Here is a 25,043-nt window from a genome sequence, read left to right as displayed (position 1 = left end):
CAAAGCCTCAAAAGTAAAATTAAAGCTCCTCTATTCCCCATAGTTCTCATATATACTCACCCAAATTCACTACTAAAAAAAAGACTTTCTACGACACCTAATCTACGACGGTTGTAGAAAGAACCGCTTTAGAAAGTTGTATGGTGGCATTTTTGTAATTATTCTGTTGAGAAATTCATTTTATGACACACCTTCTAAGGCGGTTATTGAAAACCGCCTTAGAATGTTATATGCAACAATATTTACGGCGGGTATTAGTAAAAAAAACGTAGTAATTGAAAAAAAAAGTAATTAAAAAAATAACCCGTGCGTAACTTGCTCACACTTCTGATTTCGCATTAAAGCCCTAGTTGTTCCTTGTTCGTCATGTTCAAGCCATACCCTATTCAAGCAACACACTTCTGATTTCACGTAAATGACGAAAACAACGGCTTCTACGCCGAAGAAGGAGAAGGTGAAGAAGGGAAGGAAGAGTATTAGCATGACAGAGAGGTTTAATTGCAGAGCTAAAGATTTGTTTGAGATTTTGATGGATAAGAATAGGTGGAAGGATTTTACGCAGATCAATGTGAGGATTAGTAAGGAGGTTGAGGGTGAGTTTAGCATTTTTGATGGGTCGGTTACTGGAACTAATTTGGAGTTGCAAGAGGGTAAGTTGATTGTTCAGAGATGGAGGTTTGGAAGCTGGAATGATGGAGTTCAATCCACAGTAAGTGTTTTTGGGTTTTGTACTAAATGGTTAGAAAAAAATAATGATTTTAATCATAAATGACAATAATGTGATTATCTGTGTTTATTTGCAGGTGAGGCTTGTGTTTGAGGAGCCTGAATCGGGTGTTACGGTTGTTAAGCTGACACATACTGATGTGCCTGAAGAGGATATGTGAGTGTTTGATTGAGAATTTGGGAATGGTTTGGGGAAGTTTTGTTTTTGTTTTGTTTTGTTTGGTTTGTTAAGGTGGTGTGATTTGTTCTTGAATCTTTATTAAGGTATGGTAATGCTACTGTGGTGGAGAACACGGAAAGGGGGTGGCGGCATCTTATTTTCCAGAGGATACGTGCTGTTTTTGGTTTTGGAATTTGAGATTTTTCCAATTGTATTTCTTGCGTTGTAGAATTCGCTGATTTTGACATTTATTAGTAAGGAACGATCAATGGATGATTGAGATTATTGGATATTGTGGACTACAATGCTTTCTACTTCTGCGTCTTCTTTAATACTTTGTGCATTTGTGGTTGTGTTATTTGGCATTCTTGGTGTGAATGTTGTTTGTGATTAGTGACTGTTGTCATACAATGATATGAATAAGTTGATAATTGACAAGTCACCTTGCTTTAAATTTGCATCTCACGCACTGTTAGAGAGGATTATTTTATTATGGATAGCAAATTTTCTTTCCCGCCTACATGTTTTTAATTTATATTCATAAATCATTGTAATGGCTAAGGTTCATGAACTATCCTGGTATGAGACAAAGGGATTGTTAACCCGCTTGTGACTTTGCTACTCACCTTGAACTTGGAATGAAGTAAAATTGTTTCAAGTCTACTGAAAATCATTGTCTGGGTCATTTTAAGAATATGATGCAATGCCTTTTTTGGCGGATTATTGGCAGCTAGATAGTCGTGATACTAAATACTTTGTAGGTCAAGGACATTTGAATATTTATAGCTATGCTTTCGATTCAATATGGTGGTTGTTCTGTTTTGCGTAAAATTATATTTGTAGTTTAAATTCAAGGAGATACACCTTGCACAAAGGTGCAATAAGAGCAGCACCATTCCATGCAGCAGGTTGTTTGAAGTGAATATTCAAATCAATGGCTCCACCCATTGATTCACCCAACAAGAAGCTTGGTACATCTTGATATATACTTCTTTTGTTCTGTCATTCAAAAAGCTCTAGAGTTATTCACACATAACTCAAACAGTGAAAATTGCAAGGCAAAGCACAATTTTGTCTGGCAGATGACCTGATGATTCTTGTTAATTTTCTGTTTCTTTGTTTCCTCCAGAATTAAGTGAAGAGGAAGCAAAAGATGTTCTTTTGAAAGAGGTCAATTGCTTTTTATTTGAAGATTCTGAAATTTCACACTATTCCTGGTCTTATTTCGCACTATTCCTGGTAGTTTATTCTTGCTCTCTCATTTCTACTATTATTTGTCTCATGTTTATAACATCTGTCTAAATGTCTTCTCAAATCAGCCGTCAGTTATCTTGGCAGAGATTTGTTTTTTTTGTTGCACTTTTATTTCTAAGGAAAATCAGTTCTATTGATTTATTGCACTTTTATTTGATAGCCATAATCCTTTTTAGATGAAATCTTGCACGGGGGCACCGAAGTAGCTGTGGCTATTGATGAACAGTTTGTGTCAACGTTTGAATTTATAAGTATAACAATTCTGAAAATAGTTTGTGCCGTAGATTGTTGCTCATGGGATGCCATTCAATGTGATAATGACACATCTCATGTCATTGCCATTGATCTAAGTAGCAGTCAAATCCATGGTATATATAAGAGTAATAATTTTTATTTTGTTCCCATAAACAATTTACTGTTATTCCTATAAGATAATTATTTGATAAATGAATGAAAAAAGTTATAAAAAATAAAAGAGAGAATAAATTGGTATTAATTTTATAATTTTTTCTTTTTAATTTTTTAAAATTTGAAAATGAAAAAATCATATAATATTTTTTATAATATTAAAATGTATAAAAATAATTATAATCGATAAAAGTATAGATATTTTGAATTTTTTTGATATGATATATGTATTTTGTAAAAAAATAATAATTTTTTCTGTAAAATTATTGCAAACATTTTTTGTCTTCACTAAATAAAATTTTTGCATCTGTCTATATATGAATTATTATAATTTTTTATATTAGCTTTAGTTCTTATAGATAAAAAATATAAATTAATTAAATTATTAGTCTTTTCTTAATTTTCATTGGTATTTTTAATACCTTAATTTTTGTTATCAATTTTTATTTTTTTATTTATTTTTATTACTTAAGATTAATTCTTATTTTATTCATTTTTAGTTTCTAATTAATAGAATTAATAAAATCGTCCAGCAAGCATTCACTCTTCCAAGTGTCAACACCTCATTCATTTGCCACGTGTTGTTGTTTCATAGCCCCACTTATTTTTACTTTTCTGTTCTCTCTTCTTCTCTCTTTTGTTTTTATCTTCAAATAAAATAGAATTCATTTTCAGAAAATGTAGAATATAGAATATAACTGGAGTTAAAAAAAAGGATTTTAATTCTATGTGGCAGGGCAAGTGGTTGTTGCACAAGGCCTTTCTAATTTCATGTTATTTTTATTTAGCATGTCATGAGAGGGTAGCATATTCATATTGTGATTGCTTCTATTTTTTTAATATACGTGCAGGAAATTTTACTATCATAGCTCACCTTAAGCTTCGAGTAATTGATTTTATTTTTAAACGGATGAGGTATATGATGCATGTGTAGTAACTATGAACTTCCAAGTTCCATCATTTTCATGTATTAATTACTAATAAATAAATAAATGTATTTAACCCAAATTAAGTTACTCAAAGTTAATTACTATGAACAGGCCTAGAACTCGAAAAATAGTAGCTACTCAAAGCTCCATCATTTTAATTTTTTTTTGAGAGATTCATTTTTGTATACGTGTCAAATGTGTAATTTCAGGATTCTACAAGTTGTTTTCGCTGCCACAAAAAAATAGTGGCATATATAAGAAACACATGGGTATGCAAGCAAAGTAGTCACCACACAGAGAGAGAGAGAGGTTTTGATGCAACACTTTGACTGAGAAAGGATCTCTATCTACGAAGGAGCGGAATAAAACCCTTATCTCTCGTAAGCTAAGTGTTATTGATGAGGACATGACCAAGAGCAAGGGCAAGGATCCACTTGAAGGACTTGGAGGACCTATGACAAGGGCTAGAGCAAGGAAAGCCAAGGAAGCTCTTCAACAAGTGTTGTCCATACTGTTTGAATACAAGGCCAAGTTTCAAGGAGAAAAGTCCAAGGTTGTGAGTTGTATCATGGCCCAAATGGAGGAGGACTAAATGACACCACTTTGTTTCAATTTTAGAGTGTTTAGTTTGTCTAAATAATGGCTCAATCCTTGTAAAGTTGGCTGAACAAAAATATGTTTTGGGTTAATCAACTAAAAGGGCTTTAGTTAGGTTTAGTTCAAGTTGTAATAAGGGCCCAATTGGCAACCTAGGCATCAGCCTTTTGGGAGACCAAATGGTGGCTGCCTTGTTGGCTGTTGGGGGTGACTTTTGGTTGCCACAATTTCAGTTACACTCAGCCATTAAGTTTTTTTAATTCCCTAGGTTAATGGCATTAAGTTATTTTAATTCTAGGTTAGTGGGTCATTACTAAAATCTGCTGTAAAGCTTCTATATAAGCTGAACCATTTTATCAATAAAGACAAGTTGAGTTTTATTCAGAAAATTAGAGTTTATCTCTTTTATCTTAGTGAGAGTGATTCTCCTAAATTCTTGAGTGATTCAAGAACACCCTGGCTGTATCAAAGGACTTTCACAACCTTTGTGTGTTGCCCTCGCTGGAAAGAGTGATTCTTTCCTTCCTTTCATCTTCACCCTTGTTCTTTCAAACCACAATTCCAGAAAATCCACCTCTGCCCAGAATTATCTCGTGGCCATAACTCCCATTTTACGCACTCAGATTAAGTGATTCTTGAGCCTAAAGTGACTTTCTAAACGAGACCTTTCACCTCGTTTTGGAATCACCTCATTTGGAGCCCTGTAGCTTCAGTTATTGCCATTTCTATATTTCTGTCCAGCCACCACTTAACCTACATTTTACCATCCCATTCATCCATTTTATGCCAAGAACCACCTTATTAAGACCCACGAAATTAACCACCTTATTTTCCATCCTTTCCTTAATCAATTTCCGCATTTTCCATCAAGGTTTAATCCTAGACGATCCTAAGTCAGCCCTTGTGCCATGAGGGTTCATATCATTTGGTATCAGAGCTCCGGTTCTAGGATCAACACTTCCTTTGCTGGAAATATTGGGTAACATCCTTCTTTATTCTCTTTGCCATTTATATTACCTTCTTATTCATATATATTTTTTTAGGCTGAACCATTGCAAAAGTTAAGCCTTTTGATCTCTTTGTTATAAAAAAAAAAAAAGCAGAATTTCGTATAAGCAAAATTAAAAAAAAAAAAATTGGGCTGAATGGTTCATGCTTGAAGAACTTTTAAAAAAAAATCTCTTTAAGGTAATATATTGGTTGCATGAAGGATTGTTACTAGAATTCCTAAATTCTGAATTTTATTTCCTTCATTTGTGCCTAAAAACATTGTTAGCCTTTTTCTTGGTTAACCTTTTCCTTGTCTCTCTAGCCTTACCTTACACATATTGGTGAATTGTTCTTTGTTGTGGCCATAATCTCTTGAATTGCCTAAGAACTCAAGGGGAATTAGAGTGGTAAAAGGCAAGAGTGTTTCATTAGAGAAAAGCCATAATTGTGTGATACACTTGAGTGGGTGAGGTATTCAAACAACAACTATAATTGTCTTGTTACGTTTTGAAATTCTGATACTGGGGACAGATGTCGTACAGGATGTCACGACATCGCGCTTCAGAACATGCAGCTTGTATATGACCGTATGAACAGATTAAACAAGTAAATAACACAAGAGAATTGTTAACCCAGTTCGGTGCAACGTCACCTACATCTGGGGGCTACCAAGCCAGGGAGGAAATCCACTAAAATAGTGTTAGTTCGAAGATCTAACAGCCACTGTTTACAACCTTCTCACCTAACCACTACCCGTGCAATCTCTACCTAAGAGCCACTCTTAGATATGAGAAACCCCTCTCACTCCCTCTCAATCACTCTCCCGTGTTTACAATTAATTCAAATACACACCAGAGATTGCTCTCTGAACAATAGAGATCAACTCCACACACTATAGAGATCAACTCTACACACTCAGGTCCAACACTTGATGTTAGAGTAACATCAAGGTGGCTCACAAAACACTCAAGTCCCAAAACTCACAAAATAACTCTTCAATCCCGGACTTGGTCGAAAACTCGTGCAGCCTTCATGTTTATATAGCTGTGTGCGTTTCTGGGCTGCAACTTCTTGTGCTGGATGAGATCTATCATTTTCCTGAAAATCTGCACTTAAAGATCTAAAAGATACAGTTTGATCTTTTAGTTTTTATCTTTAATCTTTAATCCCTGAACGAACTATTCAAGTTTGTAATTCGAACTTTAATTATCTTTTAATTCGTTCCTAAAGATAGATCGCCACATCTGTTGCTAACTGCACATTAATCTGTTAAAGATATAACAGATTTATGTGTCCAGTATTTTCGGGCCGGATGTCAGGACATCGTGTCCGACATCGTGGATCCTGCACACTCTGTTAAAGATATAACAGATTTATGTGTCCAGTATTCTCGGGCAGGATGTCCTGGACATTGTATCCGACATCGTGGATCCTGCAGCTTCAATTCTTCATTTGACATTTTATCTTGCCTTGTGCATTGTGCAGCCCGATCTGATTCCTTGACATAACGTTGGACATCATGTGCAGCAACTCCAGTTTTCCTTCATTGTCTAAGTGCTTATGTTTTAACAAAATCTTAGCCAATCTTTTAAACACTCAGTAGAGCTAAGCACTAACAATCTCCCCCTTTGGCAAATTTTGTCTAAAACATACTTAGACACTTCCTGAGCAGGTACGAGCAGTTATGCAAGTGGGATCAGCAACTTTCATTATCAGAGTAATCAAGCACAGCGGTATCTGTAGTGGCGACAGCAAAATTCTGCAAGTTGCAAGTCGTTTCCAGGATGTCAAGACATCTCACGTGACATCAGCGTTCTGCTCCCCCTGTCTCCATGCTCTTCTATCAGCTACTAGCCTTTTCCAGGATGTTAAGACATCTCTTGTGACATCAGCTTTCTGCTCCCCCTGTCTCCATGCTCTAGCTGCAGCATCTTCTATCAGCTACTCGTAATTACAGTAGCTTACATCAGTCATCATCAGCAGCAGCAGTCTCCCCCTCAAAATCATGAATCATGCATACAGCGTATCATACAACTCCCCCTCAAAATCATGAACCATGCATACATCGTATCCTACTACTCAAAATCATACATCATGACTACTATTGCATACATAGAGTCCTACTACTCAAAATCATACATCATGAATACTATTGATACTATTACTCCCCCTTTTTAGACAGAATTTGACAAAGGTAGAATGCATGCAAATATTACAGACCAATAGCAAATTAATTGTTCAAAGGGACATGCCCCTATAACTAGTAAGAGTAAAAAGCAAAAATAAAGGTCTGATGGTCATGGGGTGGCTTCAGAATCATCATCATCTGATTCTGTATCCTCTGCTGCATCTTCCTCTTCCTCAGCTGCCTCTTCTTCTTGCTCAGCTGCTTCTTCTTCCTCAGCTGCTTCACCATCATCAATGCCACTTTCTGAGAGTCTTTCGATCAGCCGTTCCAGCTCCATTTTCTTCTCTGTGGTGGCTTTGATGGTTGCCTCCAGCACCTTGCATGTGTCCTTGAGTTCAGCAATCAAGGCATCCTTGGATACAGCACCTGAAGCAGCAGCTTTCCCTGATGTCGAGACAATGTCTGGGACATGTGTCCCCTCAAACAGTTTGTAATGCAGGGACAGAGCAGATTCTCTCTTCATCACAGAGTCAATGTTGTTTAAAATATTTGGATGTTGACTCAACATAATGCCACACAATACAGTAGGGAAGGCAATGGGTAATTTGACAGCAAAAGATTCTGAATGCTTAACAGTTTGATCAAAAATATAGTTTCCAAAATTAAATTTGGACTTGGTTCCAACAGCATACAGAAATTTACCCAAACCTGTGGCAACAGTGGAAGTATGATTGGTGGGTACCCAGTTTGCAGCGCCAATCCTATGCAGAATTGCATACTTCACACTCAGCTTCCCTGCAGAAAGCTTCCCTTTCTTTGGCCAATGCTGGACTTGTTTGGCAGTGATTTCCTTGGCAATTTGATGCTCAGAAACAGCAAGATCCACCACTCCTTCAGTTGGTCTGCCCAGGTATTTGTTGATCACAGCAGGGGAGAATCTAACACATTTTCCTCTGACAAACACTTTCTGATAATCATCACTTTTTCTGTTTGTTATGTCAGAGGGAATGTTGACAATGAATTCCCTGACTAGGCTTTCATAACAGTCTCCCAACTTGGTGACTGTCTTCAGTAGTCCAGCAGCCTTGATGAGGTCCATGATCTCCTTGCAAGCCAAGGCATCTCTTCCCAGTTCTCTTTCAACCGCAAGTCTGCGTTGATATACATATTTCCACTTTTCAACATTGCCAATGGAGTGGAAAGAAATGTTGTCCAATGGAGCATCAGGGACATTTCCAGGCACCTTTTTCCCTGATTTCTTGGCCCGCTTGATGTCGAGAACATCTAGTTCGACATCATAATCAGAATCAGATGAGGAAATTTCTTTCCTCTTTTTGGACGGGATTACAACTTTGCTCCATCTGGATGTGGTAGGAGTGATTGGTGTGCTCTTCTTCTGGGCCATAGTTTTGATTCGTCCAGACCTAGTAATGGGGGTTTTCCCTTTTCTGCTTTGTAACCTTTCTGCAATGCCCGGTGCCAACTTGTTGGCAATGGGTTCCTCATCAGATTCTACTTCTTCTAGGTCAATGAGGTCACCTGGAGCAGGTTCTGGTGCCCTTGGTGCAGGGGTCTCTTCTGTGGCTTGATCTTCTTCTTCTGTTGATTCCTCTTCACTGGGTGAAGGGAGGGCTTCAGCATTTGGAGTGGAAGATGTTGGAACATCTTTATCAGCATCTGGCACAGAAACATTTGGGGTGGAAGATGTTGGGACATCTTCATCAGCTTCAGGGACAGAAGCATTTTTCAAAATGCTACTCACAATACTGCGGATCTTCTTGTCCATCTTCGTGTCAACTTCCCTAGGACTTGTTGCAAGGCTAGGGTTTTCAGAAGTCTTCACTCCCTGTTGTCTTTTGGGAATCAGTTTTTCAGGAACAGGGGCTTGACCAGGAATCATTTGTATGGGTTGGATATGGAATTCAGGTTGTTCCTGGTTTGATGGTGCTTTGGTGGATGATGGAGATGATGGTACAGAAGGTGAACCAAGAGATGAAGTCTCTTTTGGTGAGGTAGCCATGGAGAAGCAGGGCTTTTGAAATGGTTTCGTGAAAATCTGAGAGCTGTTGTGGAATGCTGAATACGAGATTACCACTAAAATATGAGTTTGAATGAGGAATGTAGAGGGGCGTGTGAAGCAACGGTCGAATCTGTTTTGGCCCAGTAATGAATGTGCTATTAACGTTTGAGCACATTCAAATAGAAGTAATTGCTATAAGTCTTCTAGCAGACAAATGCCCAGCTTGCCCCTCAGTTTTTCAAACTGATTTGCATCCAATGCCTTTGTGAAAATATCTGTTATTTGTTCCTCAGTGTCAACATGCTTCAGTGTGATCACTTTATCATCAACAAGATCTCTAATATAGTGATGTCTAATGTCAATGTGCTTGGTTCTGCTGTGTTGAACAGGATTTTTAGAAATATTAATAGCACTCATGTTGTCACAGTACAATGTCATGACATCTTGTTCGACATTGTACTCCTTCAGCATCTGCTTCATCCAAACTAGTTGTGAACAGCTGCTTCCTGCTGCAATATACTCTGCTTCAGCAGTAGATAGGGACACACAGTTCTGCTTCTTGCTGAACCATGAAATAAGATTGTTGCCCAAATAGAAGCATCCACCAGAAGTGCTTTTTCTGTCATCTGCACTTCCAGCCCAATCAGCATCACAATACCCAACCAGCATTGAATCTGAACAATGACAGTACATAATCCCATAGTCACTGGTGCCATTTACATATTTCAGAATTCTCTTTACTTGATTCAAGTGACTTATCTTGGGATTGGCTTGATATCTTGCACAAACACCTACTGCATAGGTGATGTCAGGTCTGCTAGCTGTTAAATATAGTAAGCTCCCAATCATGCTTCTGTACAGACTTTGATCAACACTGGTGCCAGCTTCATCTTTTGTCAGCTTCAAGTGAGTAGGTGCAGGTGTTCTTTTATGGCTGGCATTTCCCATCCCAAACTTCTTGACAATGTTCTTTGCATACTTGCTTTGTGAGAGGAATATGGAGTCTTCCATCTGCTTCACTTGGAGTCCCAGAAAATAAGTCAGCTCTCCAACAAGACTCATCTCAAATTCAGATTGCATCTGTTGGACAAAATGTCGAAGCATCTCATTCGACATCCCTCCAAACACAATGTCATCAACATATATCTGTGCTATCATCAAGTTTTCAGCATCTTGTTTGACAAAGAGAGTCTTGTCAATTCCTCCCTTCCTATACCCTTGCTGAGTAAGGAACTCTGTTAGCCTTTCATACCAAGCTCTTGGAGCTTGCTTCAATCCATAGAGAGCCTTCTTGAGCCTGTATACATGATCTGGATGAGTTGGATCTACAAATCCCTTTGGCTGCTCCACATAGGCTTCTTCATTCAGGTATCCATTCAGAAACGCGCTCTTCACATCCATCTGGTACAGCTTGAATTTGAGGATGCACGCTACACCAAGTAACAATCTGATGGACTCAAGTCTAGCAACAGGGGCGAAAGTTTCATCAAAGTCTACACCTTCAATCTGAGTGTAGCCTTGAGCAACAAGTCTGGCCTTGTTTCTGGTTATAACACCATCTTCATTGGTTTTGTTCTTGAAGATCCACTTGGTGCCAATCACATTAGTTCCCTCGGGTCTAGGAACTAGCTCCCAAACTTCATTCCTTTTGAATTGCTCCAATTCTTCTTGCATAGCATTGATCCAGAACTCATCAGTCAGTGCCTCTTTCACATTCTTGGGCTCAATTTTGGAGACAAAGCATGAATTGGAGACAATCTCAATCTCCCTTGATCTTGTAGTGACCCCTCTGTTTGGATCTCCTAAAATCAGCTCCTTGGGGTGCATCTTCTGGATTCTAATGGAGGGTCTCTTGTCAGGTTGATTGATGTTTGGTTCATCTGTAGCAGAATCAGAGTTTTCTGCATTTTCTGCACTTTTAGCTGTATCTGCTACATTGTCTCCCGATGTTCTGACATCTTCTTCGACATCCTTCTTTCTTGCTGGAGTTAGATCATCAACAACCACATTGATGGATTCCATCACAGTTCTGGTTCTGGAATTGAATACTCTATATGCTCTGCTGTTTGTAGAGTATCCCAAGAATATCCCTGCATCACTCTTGGGATCCATCTTTCTCCTTTGCTCTCTATCTGCCAAAATGTAACATGGACTTCCAAAGATGTGGAAGTGCTTGACAGTTGGCTTCCTCCCTTTCTAGATTTCATACAGTGTGGTTGGAGTCCCTCTTCTAAGTGTGACTCTGTTGTGGATATAGCATGCTGTGTTCATGGCTTCAGCCCAGAGATTATAGGGAAGTTCTTTGGCATGAAGCATGACCCTAGCAGCCTCTTGCAAAGTCCTGTTTTTCCTTTCAACTATGCCATTTTGTTGTGGTGTAATGGCTGCAGAGAACTCATGAGTGATGCCTTCAGATGTGCAGAATTCAGTGAACTTGCTGTTTTCAAACTCTCTGCCATGGTCACTCCTGATTCTCTTGATGACACAGTCTTTTTCTCTTTGAAGTCTTAGACTCAACTCCTTGAATACTTCAAAGGTGTCTGATTTCTCTCTGATAAAGTTGACCCAGGTAAATCTGGAGAAATCATCCACAACAACATAGGCATACCTTTTTCCTCCAAGGCTTTCAACTTGCATAGGCCCCATCAAGTCCATGTGAAGTAGTTCCAGTACCCTGGAAGTGGTCTGATGTTGAAGCTTCTGGTGGGACATCTTGACTTGCTTTCCAATCTGACATTCACCACAGATTCTGCCTTCTTCTATTTTCAGATTGGGAATGCCTCTAACAGCACCTTTGTCAATGATTTTCTTCATGCCTCTTAAGTGCAGATGTCCAAATCTTTGATGCCATAATTTGACTTCATCTTCTTTGGAGGATAGACATGTGGAGGAGTAACTGGTTTCTTGAGGTGTCCATAGGTAACAATTGTCCTTTGATCTGCTGCCCTTCATTAGAACTTCACTCTTCTCATTTGTCACCAAGCATTCTGACTTTGTGAAGTTTACATTGAATCCTTCATCACACAACTGACTGATGCTGATCAGGTTTGCAGTCAGTCCCTTCACCAGCAGTACTCTGTTCAGACTAGGAAGTCCATCATGGACTAGCTTTCCCATTCCAATGATCTTTCCTTTAGAGCCATCTCCAAATGTCACATAGCTAGTGGAGCAAGGTTCAATGTTCACCAGGAATTCTTTAACTCCTGTCATGTGTCTGGAACAGCCGCTATCTAGGTACCAATCTTCCTTAGCTGATGCTCTAAGTGAAGTATGAACAACAAGACTAACAGTCTTGTGTTTTGGAACCCACATCATCTTCCTTCCGCTGCTGCGACCTTGAGTTCCATGATGTGGATGGCCACGTAAATGATAGCAAAAGGGCTTTATGTGACCATACTTGCCACAGTAGTGACACCTCCACTTCTTTCTTTTGCTCTTTTTCTGCTGCGTTCCATGATGTCGAGACCGATGTTGTGACATCGTGGCTCCAGTGCTGTTTTTGGCAGGAACAAATTCTGTCATGGTTATTCTGCCAGCAGATTTATGATTAAGCCCAAGTCCTCTCTGGTTTCCAACATTCTTCCCAAGCTGTAGCACCTCATCAAGCATATCTGAGCCTTTATTCAGCATCTTTATTGATTTTGTCATGTTTTCCAGTTTAGAGTTCAGAAAACCAACTTCTCCTTTAAGCTCAGAGATCTCTTCTTCATGTGCCTCCTTCTCAGCCTCCAGATTTGCAATGACCTTCTTTAGTTGTGCTTCTTGCTGAAGAATCTTCTCACTTTTGATGCATAGTTCTCTATAGGATATAGCAAGCTCATCAAAAGTGATTTCACTATCTGTATCACTTGAATCTTCAGCAGATTCAAATCTCCCAGTGAGTGCATTCACATCTCTGTCAGAATCACCTTCTTGTTCACTCTCTGTATCATCAGACCGACATACAGAGAGTCCTTTCCTCTGCTTCTTGAGATGAGTGGGACATTCAGCTTTGATGTGTCCATAGCCTTCACACCCATGGCATTGAACTCCTTTGCTGTGGCTGGGTTTTTCATCTGACCTTTTCTGGTATTCATTACCTTTCCTGATGTCGAAAGGGATGTTCCGGACATGTGGTTTCTGCCTCCTGTCCATTCTGTTCAGCACTTTGTTGAACTGTTTTCCAAGGAGCACAACTGCATTAGTCAGACCTTCATCAGTATCCAGGTCATACTCATCTTCTTCTCCTTCATCATTGGACACGAACGCCAAGTTCTTGCTTTTCTTTTCAGCCCTATCCGAGAGTCCTAGCTCAAAGGTTTGAAGGGAACCAATGAGTTCATCTACTCTCATGTTGCAAATGTCTTGGGCCTCCTCTATTGCAGTGACTTTCATGTCAAATCTCTTAGGCAAAGATCTGAGGATCTTTCTCACCAGCTTTTCATCTGTCATTCTTTCTCCCAAGGCAGTGCAAGCATTGGCAATTTCAAGAATGTTCATGTGGAAGTCATGAATACACTCTTCCTCCTTCATCTTCAGATTTTCGAATTTAGTAGCCAATAGTTGCAATCTGGACATCTTCACTTTGGAGGTTCCTTCATGAGTGGTTTTCAGGATCTCCCATGCATCCTTGGCCACTGTGCATGTGTTGATCAGTCTGAAGATATTCTTGTCAACTCCAATGAATAGAGCATTCAAGGCTTTGGAGTTTCCAAGTACCAATTCGTCTTCTTCTTTTGTCCAGTCTTCTTCTGGCTTCAATCCATCAGTGGGCTTTCCTTCTGTGTCCAGCATCTTGGGATGTTCCCAGCCTTTGATGACCGCTTTCCAGGTTCTGCTATCCAGTGATTTGAGGAAGGCCACCATCCTTGCTTTCCAGTATTCATAGTTGGTTCCATCCAGGATTGGTGGTCTGTTTACTGGTCCTCCTTCTTTCTCCATGTTCATCAGAATTTATCTCCCTAGATCTCACTCAGTGATTTCGAGTGCCTGCTCTGATACCAATTGAAATTCTGATACTGGGGACAGATGTCGTACAGGATGTCACGACATCGCGCTTCAGAACATGCAGCTTGTATATGACCGTATGAACAGATTAAACAAGTAAATAACACAAGAGAATTGTTAACCCAGTTCGGTGCAACGTCACCTACATCTGGGGGCTACCAAGCCAGGGAGGAAATCCACTAAAATAGTGTTAGTTCGAAGATCTAACAGCCACTGTTTACAACCTTCTCACCTAACCACTACCCGTGCAATCTCTACCTAAGAGCCACTCTTAGATATGAGAAACCCCTCTCACTCCCTCTCAATCACTCTCCCGTGTTTACAATTAATTCAAATACACACCAGAGATTGCTCTCTGAACAATAGAGATCAACTCCACACACTATAGAGATCAACTCTACACACTCAGGTCCAACACTTGATGTTAGAGTAACATCAAGGTGGCTCACAAAACACTCAAGTCCCAAAACTCACAAAATAACTCTTCAATCCCGGACTTGGTCGAAAACTCGTGCAGCCTTCATGTTTATATAGCTGTGTGCGTTTCTGGGCTGCAACTTCTTGTGCTGGATGAGATCTATCATTTTCCTGAAAATCTGCACTTAAAGATCTAAAAGATACAGTTTGATCTTTTAGTTTTTATCTTTAATCTTTAATCCCTGAACGAACTATTCAAGTTTGTAATTCGAACTTTAATTATCTTTTAATTCGTTCCTAAAGATAGATCGCCACATCTGTTGCTAACTGCACATTAATCTGTTAAAGATATAACAGATTTATGTGTCCAGTATTTTCGGGCCGGATGTCAGGACATCGTGTCCGACATCGTGGATCCTGCACACTCTGTTAAAGATATAACAGATTTATGTGTCCAGTATTCTCGGGCAGGATGTCCTGGACATTGTATCCGACATCGTGGATCCTGCAGCTTCAATTCTTCATTTGACATTTTATCTTGCCTTGTGCATTGTGCAGCCCGATCTGATTCCTTGACATAACGTTGGACATCATGTGCAGCAACTCCAGCTTTCCTTCATTGTCTAAGTGCTTATGTTTTAACAAAATCTTAGCCAATCTTTTAAACACTCAGTAGAGCTAAGCACTAACACGTTTGATTTGTTTGTTTGAGATGTCAGGTACTAATCCTAATGATGGAGTGGGGCTTTCGCAATTCCAAATGCAAGCTTTGATGCAACATTTGGAGAGGTTAATGAAACAACGAGATGATGCGCTCCATGAGAGGTTGGATCAAATGGAGAATAGAGATCATAATGAAGAAGAAAGGAGGAGAAGAGGGAATGATGGTGTTCCTAGACAAAACCGAATTGATGGTATTAAACTCAACATTCCTCCATTTAAAGGAAAGAATGATCCGGAGGCCTACTTGGAGTGGGAGATGAAAATAGAGCATGTTTTCTCATGCAACAACTATGAGGAGGACCAGAAGGTGAAGCTTGCCGCCACGGAGTTTTCCGACTATGCTCTTGTGTGGTGGAACAAGCTACAAAAGGAGAGAGCAAGAAATGAAGAGCCAATGGTTGATACATGGACAGAGATGAAAAAGATCATGAGGAAGCGGTATGTGCCGGCTAGTTACTCAAGGGACTTGAAATTCAAGCTCCAAAAACTAACCCAAGGCAACAAGGGGGTTGAGGAGTATTTCAAGGAAATGGATGTGCTCATGATTCAAGCAAATATTGAAGAAGATGAGGAGGTAACTATGGCTCGATTTCTTAATGGTTTGACTAATGATATCCGTGATATTGTTGAGCTGCAGGAGTTTGTTGAAATGGATGATTTGCTTCACAAAGCAATCCAAGTGGAGCAACAATTAAAAAGGAAGGGAGTGGCTAAGAGGAGTTTTACCAACTTTGGTTCTTCTAGTTGGAAAGACAAAGGTAAGAAAGATGGGGCTGCTACTTCTAGTAGTTCCACACCTATCCCATCAAAAACTGGCTCAAAGTCCCAAGAGGAACCCTCTAAAAGGAGTAGAGATGTGAAGTGTTTCAAGTGCCAAGGCCTAGGACACTATGCTTATGAGTGCCCTAACAAAAGGTCCATGGTTCTTAGAGATGGAGAATATATAAGTGAATCTGATGTTGAAGAGGAAGAGGAGAGTGAGTACGTAGAGGAAGAGGAGACTCCGGAGGGAGATTTGTTGATGATTAGGCGGTTACTTGGTGGTCAATTGAAGCATGAGGAGGAGAGCCAAAGAGAAAACATCTTTCACACTAGATGTTTAATCAATGGCAAGGTGTGCATGGTGATCATTGATGGAGGTAGTTGCACCAATGTGGCTAGTGCTAGATTAGTGTCAAAGCTAAATTTAGCTACTAAACCACATCCTAGGCCATACAAACTTCAATGGCTTAGTAAGGATGGGAAGGTGCAAGTGAGGCAGCAAGTTGAAGTGGACGTTTCCATTGGGAAATACAATGATAAGGTACTTTGTGATGTTGTTCCTATGGAGGCCAGTCACTTACTGTTGGGGAGACCATGGCAATTTGATAAAAGAGCCAATCATGACGGTTACACCAACAAGATCTCTTTCATGCACCAAGACAAAAAGATTGTGCTCAAGCCATTGAGTCCACAAGAAGTGTGTGAGGATCAAAAGAAAATGAGAGAAAAACTTCTTCAAGAGAAAAGAGAAAAAGAAAAGGTGAGCAAAACACTTGAGAGTGAGAAAAAGAGGGAAACACTTGAGAGGAAAAAGAGTGAACAAAAGAAGAGTGAAACACTTGAAGTGAGGGAGAGCTATTTAGCCACAAAAAGTGAGGTCAAGAGGTTGTTTCGTGCTAAACAGTCACTCTATATCTTGTTTTGCAAAAATCAGATTTTGACCACTAACACTTTTGATGATTTTGAAGTGCCTTCTAGTGTTAAAACTCTTTTGCAGGATTTTCATGACATGTTTCCACCAAATGTGCCAAGTGGACTACCACCTTTGAGGGGAATTGAGCATCAAATTGATCTCATTCCGAGAGCTTCTTTGCCCAATAGGCCAGCCTATAGAAGTAATTCACAAGAAACCAAAGAGATTCAAAGACAAGTGGATGAACTCATTAGCAAAGGTTGGGTAAGAGATAGTATGAGTCCTTGTGCTGTCCCAGTGATTTTGGTCCCTAAAAAGGATGGGACATGGCGCATGTGTTCTGATTGTAGAGCCCTTAATAACATCACCATTAAATATAGGCATCCTATACCTAGGCTTGATGATTTGCATTTTTGGAGGACTTTGTGGAGCAAGTTGGGCACTAAATTGTTATTTTCAACCACTTGTCACCCACAAACCGATGGGCAAACGGAAGTTGTTAATAGGACTTTGGGAACTTTGCGTAGGACAGTTTTGAGGAATAACTTAAAAACTTGGGAAGCTTGTTTACCCCATGTTGAATTTGCTTACAATAGAGTTGTTCATAGCACCACTAATTGTTCTCCTTTTGAAGTTGTTTATGGTTTTAATCCACTAACTTCTCTTGATCTTTTGCCTATGCCTAATGTTTCTGTTTTTAAGCATAAAGAAGGTCAAGCAAAGGCGGACTATGTGAAGAAGCTTCATTATAGAGTCAAAGATCAAATTGAGAGGAAAAATAAAAGCTATGCTAAACAAGCCAACAAAGGGAGAAAAAAGGTTGTCTTCGAACCCGGAGATTGGGTTTGGGTGCACATGAGAAAAGAAAGGTTTCCGGAACAAAGGAAATCAAAGCTTCAACCAAGGGGAGATGGACCATTTCAAGTGCTTGAAAGAATCAATGACAATGCTTACAAAGTTGAGCTGCCCGGTGAGTATAATGTTAGTTCCACCTTCAATGTCTCTGATTTATCTCTTTTTGATGCAGAAGGAGAATCCGATTTGAGGACAAATCCTTCTCAAGAGGGAGAGAATGATGAGGACATGACCAAGAGCAAGGGCAAGGATCCACTTGAAGGACTTGGAGGACCTATGACAAGGGCTAGAGCAAGGAAAGCCAAGGAAGCTCTTCAACAAGTGCTGTCCATACTGTTTGAATACAAGGCCAAGTTTCAAGGAGAAAAGTCCAAGGTTGTGAGTTGTATCATGGCCCAAATGGAGGAGGACTAAATGACACCACTTTGTTTTAATTTTAGAGTGTTTAGTTTGTCTAAATAATGGCCCAATCCTTGTAAAGTTGGCTGACCAAAAATATGTTTTGGGTTAATCAACTAAAAGGGCTTTAGTTAGGTTTAGTTCAAGTTGTAATAAGGGCCCAATTGGCAACCTAGGCATCAGCCTTTTGGGAGACCAAATGGTGGCTGCCTTGTTGGCTGTTGGGGGTGACTTTTGGTTGCCACAATTTCAGTTACACTCAGCCATTAAGTTTTTTTAATTCCCTAGGTTAATGGCATTAAGTTATTTTAATTCTAGGTTAGTGGGTCATTACTAAAATCTGCTGTAAAGCTTCTATATAAGCTGAACCATTTTATCAATAAAGACAAGTTGAGTTTTATTCAGAAAATTAGAGTTTATCTCTTTTATCTTAGTGAGAGTGATTCTCCTAAATTCTTGAGTGATTCAAGAACACCCTGGCTGTATCAAAGGACTTTCACAACCTTTGTGTGTTGCCCTCGCTGGAAAGAGTGATTCTTTCCTTCCTTTCATCTTCACCCTTGTTCTTTCAAACCACAATTCCAGAAAATCCACCTCTGCCCAGAATTATCTCGTGGCCATAACTCCCATTTTACGCACTCAGATTAAGTGATTCTTGAGCCTAAATTGACTTTCAAAACGAGACCTTTCACCTCGTTTTGGAATCACCTCATTTGGAGCCCTGTAGCTTCAGTTATTGCCATTTCTATATTTCTGTCCAGCCACCACTTAACCTACATTTTACCATCCCATTCATCCATTTTATGCCAAGAACCACCTTATTAAGACCCACGAAATTAACCACCTTATTTTCCATCCTTTCCTTAATCAATTTCCGCATTTTCCATCAAGGTTTAATCCTAGACGATCCTAAGTCAGCCCTTGTGCCATGAGGGTTCATATCAGTTATTGTCACCAACAAAACTAAGAATCTCTTTTTCGTCGATTCATAAGAATCACATTTATTGTTGATTCACTTTTGGGGGTTTGGGTTTGGTTTGGTGGCTATTCCCTTTCATGATTCTTTCTTTAGATCCTCTCTGGACTCTTTATTCTTTATAAAATTGCGGGTTTGACTTTAATTTCTATGGGTTTGTTGATTTTGTGGCAGTGATTGAGAGAATGGCAAAGGAAAGAGAGGGAGCCATAGAGGAAAGGGAGATCCTACCTATTTTTCCAGTTCCAGGCCTATTCGAAGTCCGTGTAGTTGGTGAGCCGTGTGATGGAAAATCTTCCTGCATAGTTCGGAGAGGTTCACCTCCGTCGTTGGTGGTTCGTCGGTGATGGCCGCCTAATGAGGAGACAAAGTGAAAAAGAGGAGTGAGGAAGCCCTAATTTTTCGGTTGATTCTCTTCTTTCCTCTTTTTTATGTTATTTTTTAATTTTGGATGGTGGGGACGCACGTGTAGGTCACCGCCGTCCCCAATATGTCCCCACAAAAGACCACCGACATCCCTGTCTTGGCCAGGCATACCCAAGAAATTAATGTTGTCCCCAGGACGCCCCCTTGTCATCCCAGTTCCATCCCTATCCCCGTGCAGTATTGGAAACAAGAGACACCACCTAGCAGGTGTCCCTAAGCTTCATAGCTTATAAAACTTGTGTCCAATCAATTCCTACCTACATCTTGAATTGTTTCAAGCTCCCTTGTGTGCTTCGCGAGGACATAGAGAGGATGTCAGCTATATTCTATTGGGGGACAACATTGAGGATAGGAAGATGCACTGGCTTCAGTGGGAGAAACTAACAAAAGCAAAAGTTAATGGTGGGGTTGGGTTTTCATAGAAGCAACTCTGTTGTTTGTTGGTGGACGATAATTTCCTGGCCTCTAGGGTGCTCAAGGCTTGCTATTTCCCTAATTCCTCTCCTTTGGAAGCAAAGAAACTCTTCCAGTCAAGCTATACCTGGACCAACATTGCCTCAACAAACGATTTGGTTGAAGAGGGGATATCTTGGCGCATAGGGAATGATGATGCAGTCAAGATTTGGTCTAACAGGTCGATCCCCAATAATCTCATCCTCACAGAAGAATCTGTAGCACCCTAGCAACGAGAAGATGACATCACTCCTACGGTTGCCGATTTGATTGACAATGAAACCCACACCTGAGATTTGCAAAAGCACAATTCTATCTCCCTCCTCCCCAAGCACTTACCAAAATATTATCTCTATCACCCTTAGATTCTTTGAGCCACCTAATGTGAACCTTTGGGGTACTTCAAGGTACTTGAAAGCGATGACAATGCTAGCTGAAGCATTTTCAAGCTCCATCCCTGGGAACTTCTAGAAAAATTTGTGGAAGATTAAGGCTATTCCTAAATGCATCCACTTTGTGTGGAGGGTATGTGAGGATATTCTCCGAGTGAAACAAAATCTGAAAAGAAGAAGCATGGATGTGGACCCGATTTGTCCAAGATGTGGTCAAGGAGAAGAAGACACATTGGGGGTTTGCTTCCAGATTTAGTTTATGGCCACAATTTCTGAACTGTTATGGGGCATTTGGTTCCAAAGAAACCAATGGATCTTCTAAAATAAGAAATACCCCCTTGAGTTAATTCTTGACTTGGCAAACTCTATTCAGGTTCATCTAGACCATCGTGCTGAGCATCCCAAGTTGAATCCTAGAGGGTAGACTTGTCCAAGGGAGGCATTATCAAGGCAAACTTTGGCGCTTCCCCAAAGCAAAACAAAGGTACGTACTGGGCTGGGAGTGGTCTTTTGGAACCATTGTGGTGAAGTTTTGGCGGTGGGCTCTATTCTTCTCCCTAATTGTTTTGAACCGCAAATTGCGGAAGCCATAGCCTTCAGGTGGGCTTCGGAAATAGCAACAGACCTTTCTTTTAGGTCGCTCTAATTTGAATCGGATGGCCAAAGATTGATTCAAGCTTGGAAGAAGCAAAATTTTGCAGGACACAACTATTTGGATAGTTTACTCAAGACTGTGTTAGGATTGGGAATTCTAGATCCTCCAATTAACTCTTGTTTTTGCTCATAGATCGGCTAATAGAACTGCAGATTTTTCGGCTCATTTTGCTTGAATGTAAAGAAAGATACTGGGTGGAGGAGATCCTTCACCAGTTAAAATTCTATCATCTATTCTAATGTAAGGCTTTGAGCCCTTTCTTAGAGAATGAAAGATTGAAGTTACAAAAAAAAAAAAAAAAAGACAATAGGCACTTGCAATATAATGACGAGTTCTTCAATTTTTGATGGAGCGGGAATGCTGGGAAAAAGTCATTCTTGTTGCTCAAAAGAAGTAAATTTATAACCAAATTAATAAGTTAAACTTTTCACTTAGTTCTTAATCCCACAAATGCATAAAAGTCAAATTTATCTTTGTTAACACTAGAGAAAAGTTTCAAGCTATAGGATTAGGTAAATAGTTTAAACATTAAATATTTAATTGACTCCATATGTGATACCGAGAACTCACTTTTTCTGATCTCTTTCGTATATATCAAAAAAATGCTCTTGATTAAAAATCAAAGAAAACATAAAAAATTGTCTCAGTTTTAATGTAAGAAAAACATTTGCCATACCAAAAAAAATAAAAGAACAATAGCGTGGATAAAATACATTAAAAATTTAAAAGGTGGGAATAGTCAACATGTAAGTTGCCACTTGTAGGTTATATATTTCAGAAAAATGCAGGTACAATTGTCTATTATTAACTTTGACTTCTAAAAAAAAAAAAAACTTCGACTTATGAAGCAATGACGTTTTAATTTTCTTGTATTCTTCTTCAACTTGTAATTGATTGATTCAATATTTGCAGACTGTGCATCTATGCCGACTCTTCATGCAAGCCGTAGTCATAATTAAAGGAAGTGTGGAACTAGGAAGAGGATTTACACGCGAGCAAACTCTTATGCAGTTATTTATGTTATGTAAATCTTTTTTTTTTTTTTAAGAATCTTGTGGTCTTTAAACTTTATGACTCAGTCGTTTATGAATTTTAATTGTCAAATTAAGTCCTGCAAAGACTTAAGAAACACCATTATGCTTGTTGATCTTTAAAAAAATTTATCACTAAATTGACATCAAAGATTTAAGATGTTATTGTGTTATTTTATTATGAACATTGATGACATTTAAGACAATATTTTGATGCTAAACTATTTAGAAGGTTTACATGGTAACGGATTTGGTGACATGACCGATATACATCAAATTGACATCATTATGAATTTTAATTGTGAAAATCACATCATTTAAGACAATATTTTGATGCTAAACTATTTAGAAGGTTAACATGATGAATTTCTTTTTATAATGTATATCATCAAATTAATTTTTTGGTGCGAGACTAGCTAGTTACTGAGGCTCCATATTTACTTACACTGTACAAATTTCAAATACTATTGTTTACATACGTGGATATCAATCTTATTTTATTTTATTTGATGGTTTCTTATTAGTCTAAAATTTATGCATTAAGAAAACCTATGTATATTATATAAAACTATATAAATAAGTACACTACTAAAATAATAGATTTTAACATCGTTTTATTAATATCGATTATAATGAAAACTGATGTTAGAAGATGCGCAATGATATTTTTGTAAATAAAATGTTATTGTTAACAATACACCTTAGCTTTACTGTTCTTTGTCCTTTCTCATCCATGGGACTTACTGCTATAGTATCATTCAACTAAAATATCAGACTGTTGTACTTTCAAAAAATATTGTTCAAACATATACTGTTTAAATTAAAATTACTGTACACAGTTCAGATCCATGAATTCAGTTAACATATGCCCTTACGGACACTATTCCTACTTCCCCATTAGGCTCTGATACTAGAGATCAGTGGAGAGGGATCAAACGGACAAATAGGAAGTAAGAATACATACATACATACATATATATATATATATATATATATATATATATATATATATATATATATATAGGTCAGCGGAGTAGGATCAAACGGACAGATAGGAAGTAAGAATGCAGTATGATTGAAATGAAAATATAAACTTGAAAACAGATATCAAGGGCACACCGGAGACCGGCTTACAAACCCCAGGTTTTCATAAACAAAGAAACCGAAGCGGCGGCAGAGCCGCACAGGATCGGTGAAGGGAGAAGAGAGAAGGATGAAAAATAGAAATTTATTGAATCTAGAAAGAAGCGCTTACAAAAATCTTGTTTCAGAGCACCTCTCTTCCAAAACTTGAAAAAATGGCTAAATGAAAGGGTGCCTCACAACATACTTGAGGACTCCTTATATAGCCAAAAATCTAAGACCGGTAGTTGCCGGTAGTTTTGACCGGGACTATTTGACTGTTTGTTACAAGACAAGTAGTTTTGACCGGGACTTTAATGGCTACAGGACAGGTAGTATTGTCCAGCATTAATTACACATAAATTACAAACAGACAGTTTTGTGACCGAAATTAAATTTAATCTAAACAGATACCAAAACAATCATCTTCGTTTTGGTAAAAGGGATCTTCTTCGTCTTCAGCAGAACTTGTTTCTTCCTTCTTTGAGGATGAAGCTTCTTCTTCCTGTTGTAACATTTGTAGAACTTCCTTCAGATTTTTAGCTAAGACCTCCTTTGATGTCGATCCTGCTAAAAATGCTGCCAGATGAGACTTTTGGTTCAAAAACACAGAAGTCTCTGGATCAGCTGTTTTGAGGAATTCTGGATGGGATTGGAACCATAGTTTTACTTGTTCTGGATCCGCTTTGGATGAGTCAAATTGTGTCCACCATTTTACAAATGCGTGTCTTTGTAGTGATGGATATTGGTTTGTCTTTTCAGTCTTGCTGTAACGATATTGCCATGAGAATATCCATGACAGTGCAAAGCTTGAAAAGTATTTAAGATCTGCTGGAATTCGTGATTCCTGCGAATTGTATTGTTTCTTAAATTGGGAAAATCCTTGTTGGACCGTTTCTGGGAATATCTCTGGGATTGGTCCAAAGAAGTCCCACCATTGCAAAAACCAATTGGGAAAATTGTAAATTGTTTTGGTCTTGAAATATATCAGCCATGAATGCTTGAAGCGGGTATTTTGGTGCCAAAACACCTTAGTCCAAGCATCAACGTAATCCCAATAGGTATAACCTACCGGATCAAATGGAACTGAAAATCTCTTTCCTTTGTTCAAGTCCGAACCAAAGTGTCTTGGTTGAAGAACTTTTAGTATTTGGATGGTTGAATGGGTGTTTAAGGTTTGGTCTTTTGGATCTTTGAAATGTTTGATAGATACTGAGTTTGAATCTACCAAAATCAATTCATAAAAAGTTCTTGTCTTCAGGATGGTGGTTGGTTTGTAGTGAAATCCTGGTGGGAAAGCCTTGGCCGTCGCCTTGAAGGGATTTTTGTCCCAAAATTCAGGTTCCATCTGCAAAACAGTTAACAATTTATTTTTATAAATATAATTGTTAGTTTGTTTGGTAGGTGGTGTTTGAGCTTTGGCTAAAGGTAGTTTTCCTTTAGTATTGGTGGCTGTTTTGGTCATTGACGCATTTTGGATCATTGTTTGTAAATTTGATTCAGATTCATCATCAGATTCTGAGGCAATGTCTGCCCAAGATTTTTTGATTATTTTTGGAAATTTGGTCAGACCCATGTCTTGAAGGGCCTGAAGGGTTTCAATTGGCCATGCATAGTCGGCCGATGTTTGTTTGGCGGTTGCCGGTTTGGGAGATTCCTGAGTGGATGGCTCAGGTTTGATTGAGGCAATCTGGGTTGATGACCCTTCTAAATTGGTTTTC

At 38.9% G+C, this 25,043-nt stretch overlaps 1 protein-coding gene across 1 annotated transcript; it reads left to right on the top strand.

Moving 5' to 3' along the window:
- Positions 1-393: 393 nt before the first annotated feature.
- LOC114404689 (activator of 90 kDa heat shock protein ATPase homolog) lies at positions 394-1,099 on the top strand. Its single transcript, XM_028367546.1, has 3 exons — positions 394-709; positions 804-883; positions 991-1,099. Exons 1-3 carry the CDS (start codon positions 416-418, stop codon positions 1,082-1,084), a joined length of 468 nt encoding a protein of 155 aa, XP_028223347.1. The 5' UTR covers positions 394-415; the 3' UTR covers positions 1,085-1,099.
- The last annotated feature ends 23,944 nt before the right edge of the window (positions 1,100-25,043 follow it).

This window comes from Glycine soja, unplaced genomic scaffold (genome assembly GCF_004193775.1).
Source record: "Glycine soja cultivar W05 unplaced genomic scaffold, ASM419377v2 tig00105718_1_pilon, whole genome shotgun sequence".
Lineage (NCBI taxonomy): Eukaryota > Viridiplantae > Streptophyta > Magnoliopsida > Fabales > Fabaceae > Glycine > Glycine soja.
The sequence above is the reverse complement of the archived record's forward strand: the minus strand, read 5'-3'. Positions and strand labels throughout refer to the sequence as shown.

Coding starts and splice junctions, on each gene's coding strand:
- LOC114404689 (XM_028367546.1), top strand. CDS start 416: ATGACGAAAACAACGGCTTCTACGCCGAAGAAGGAGAAGGTGAAGAAG. Junction 710..803: donor ATGATGGAGTTCAATCCACA/GTAAGTGTTTTT, acceptor GTTTATTTGCAG/GTGAGGCTTGTGTTTGAGGA. Junction 884..990: donor GATGTGCCTGAAGAGGATAT/GTGAGTGTTTGA, acceptor ATCTTTATTAAG/GTATGGTAATGCTACTGTGG.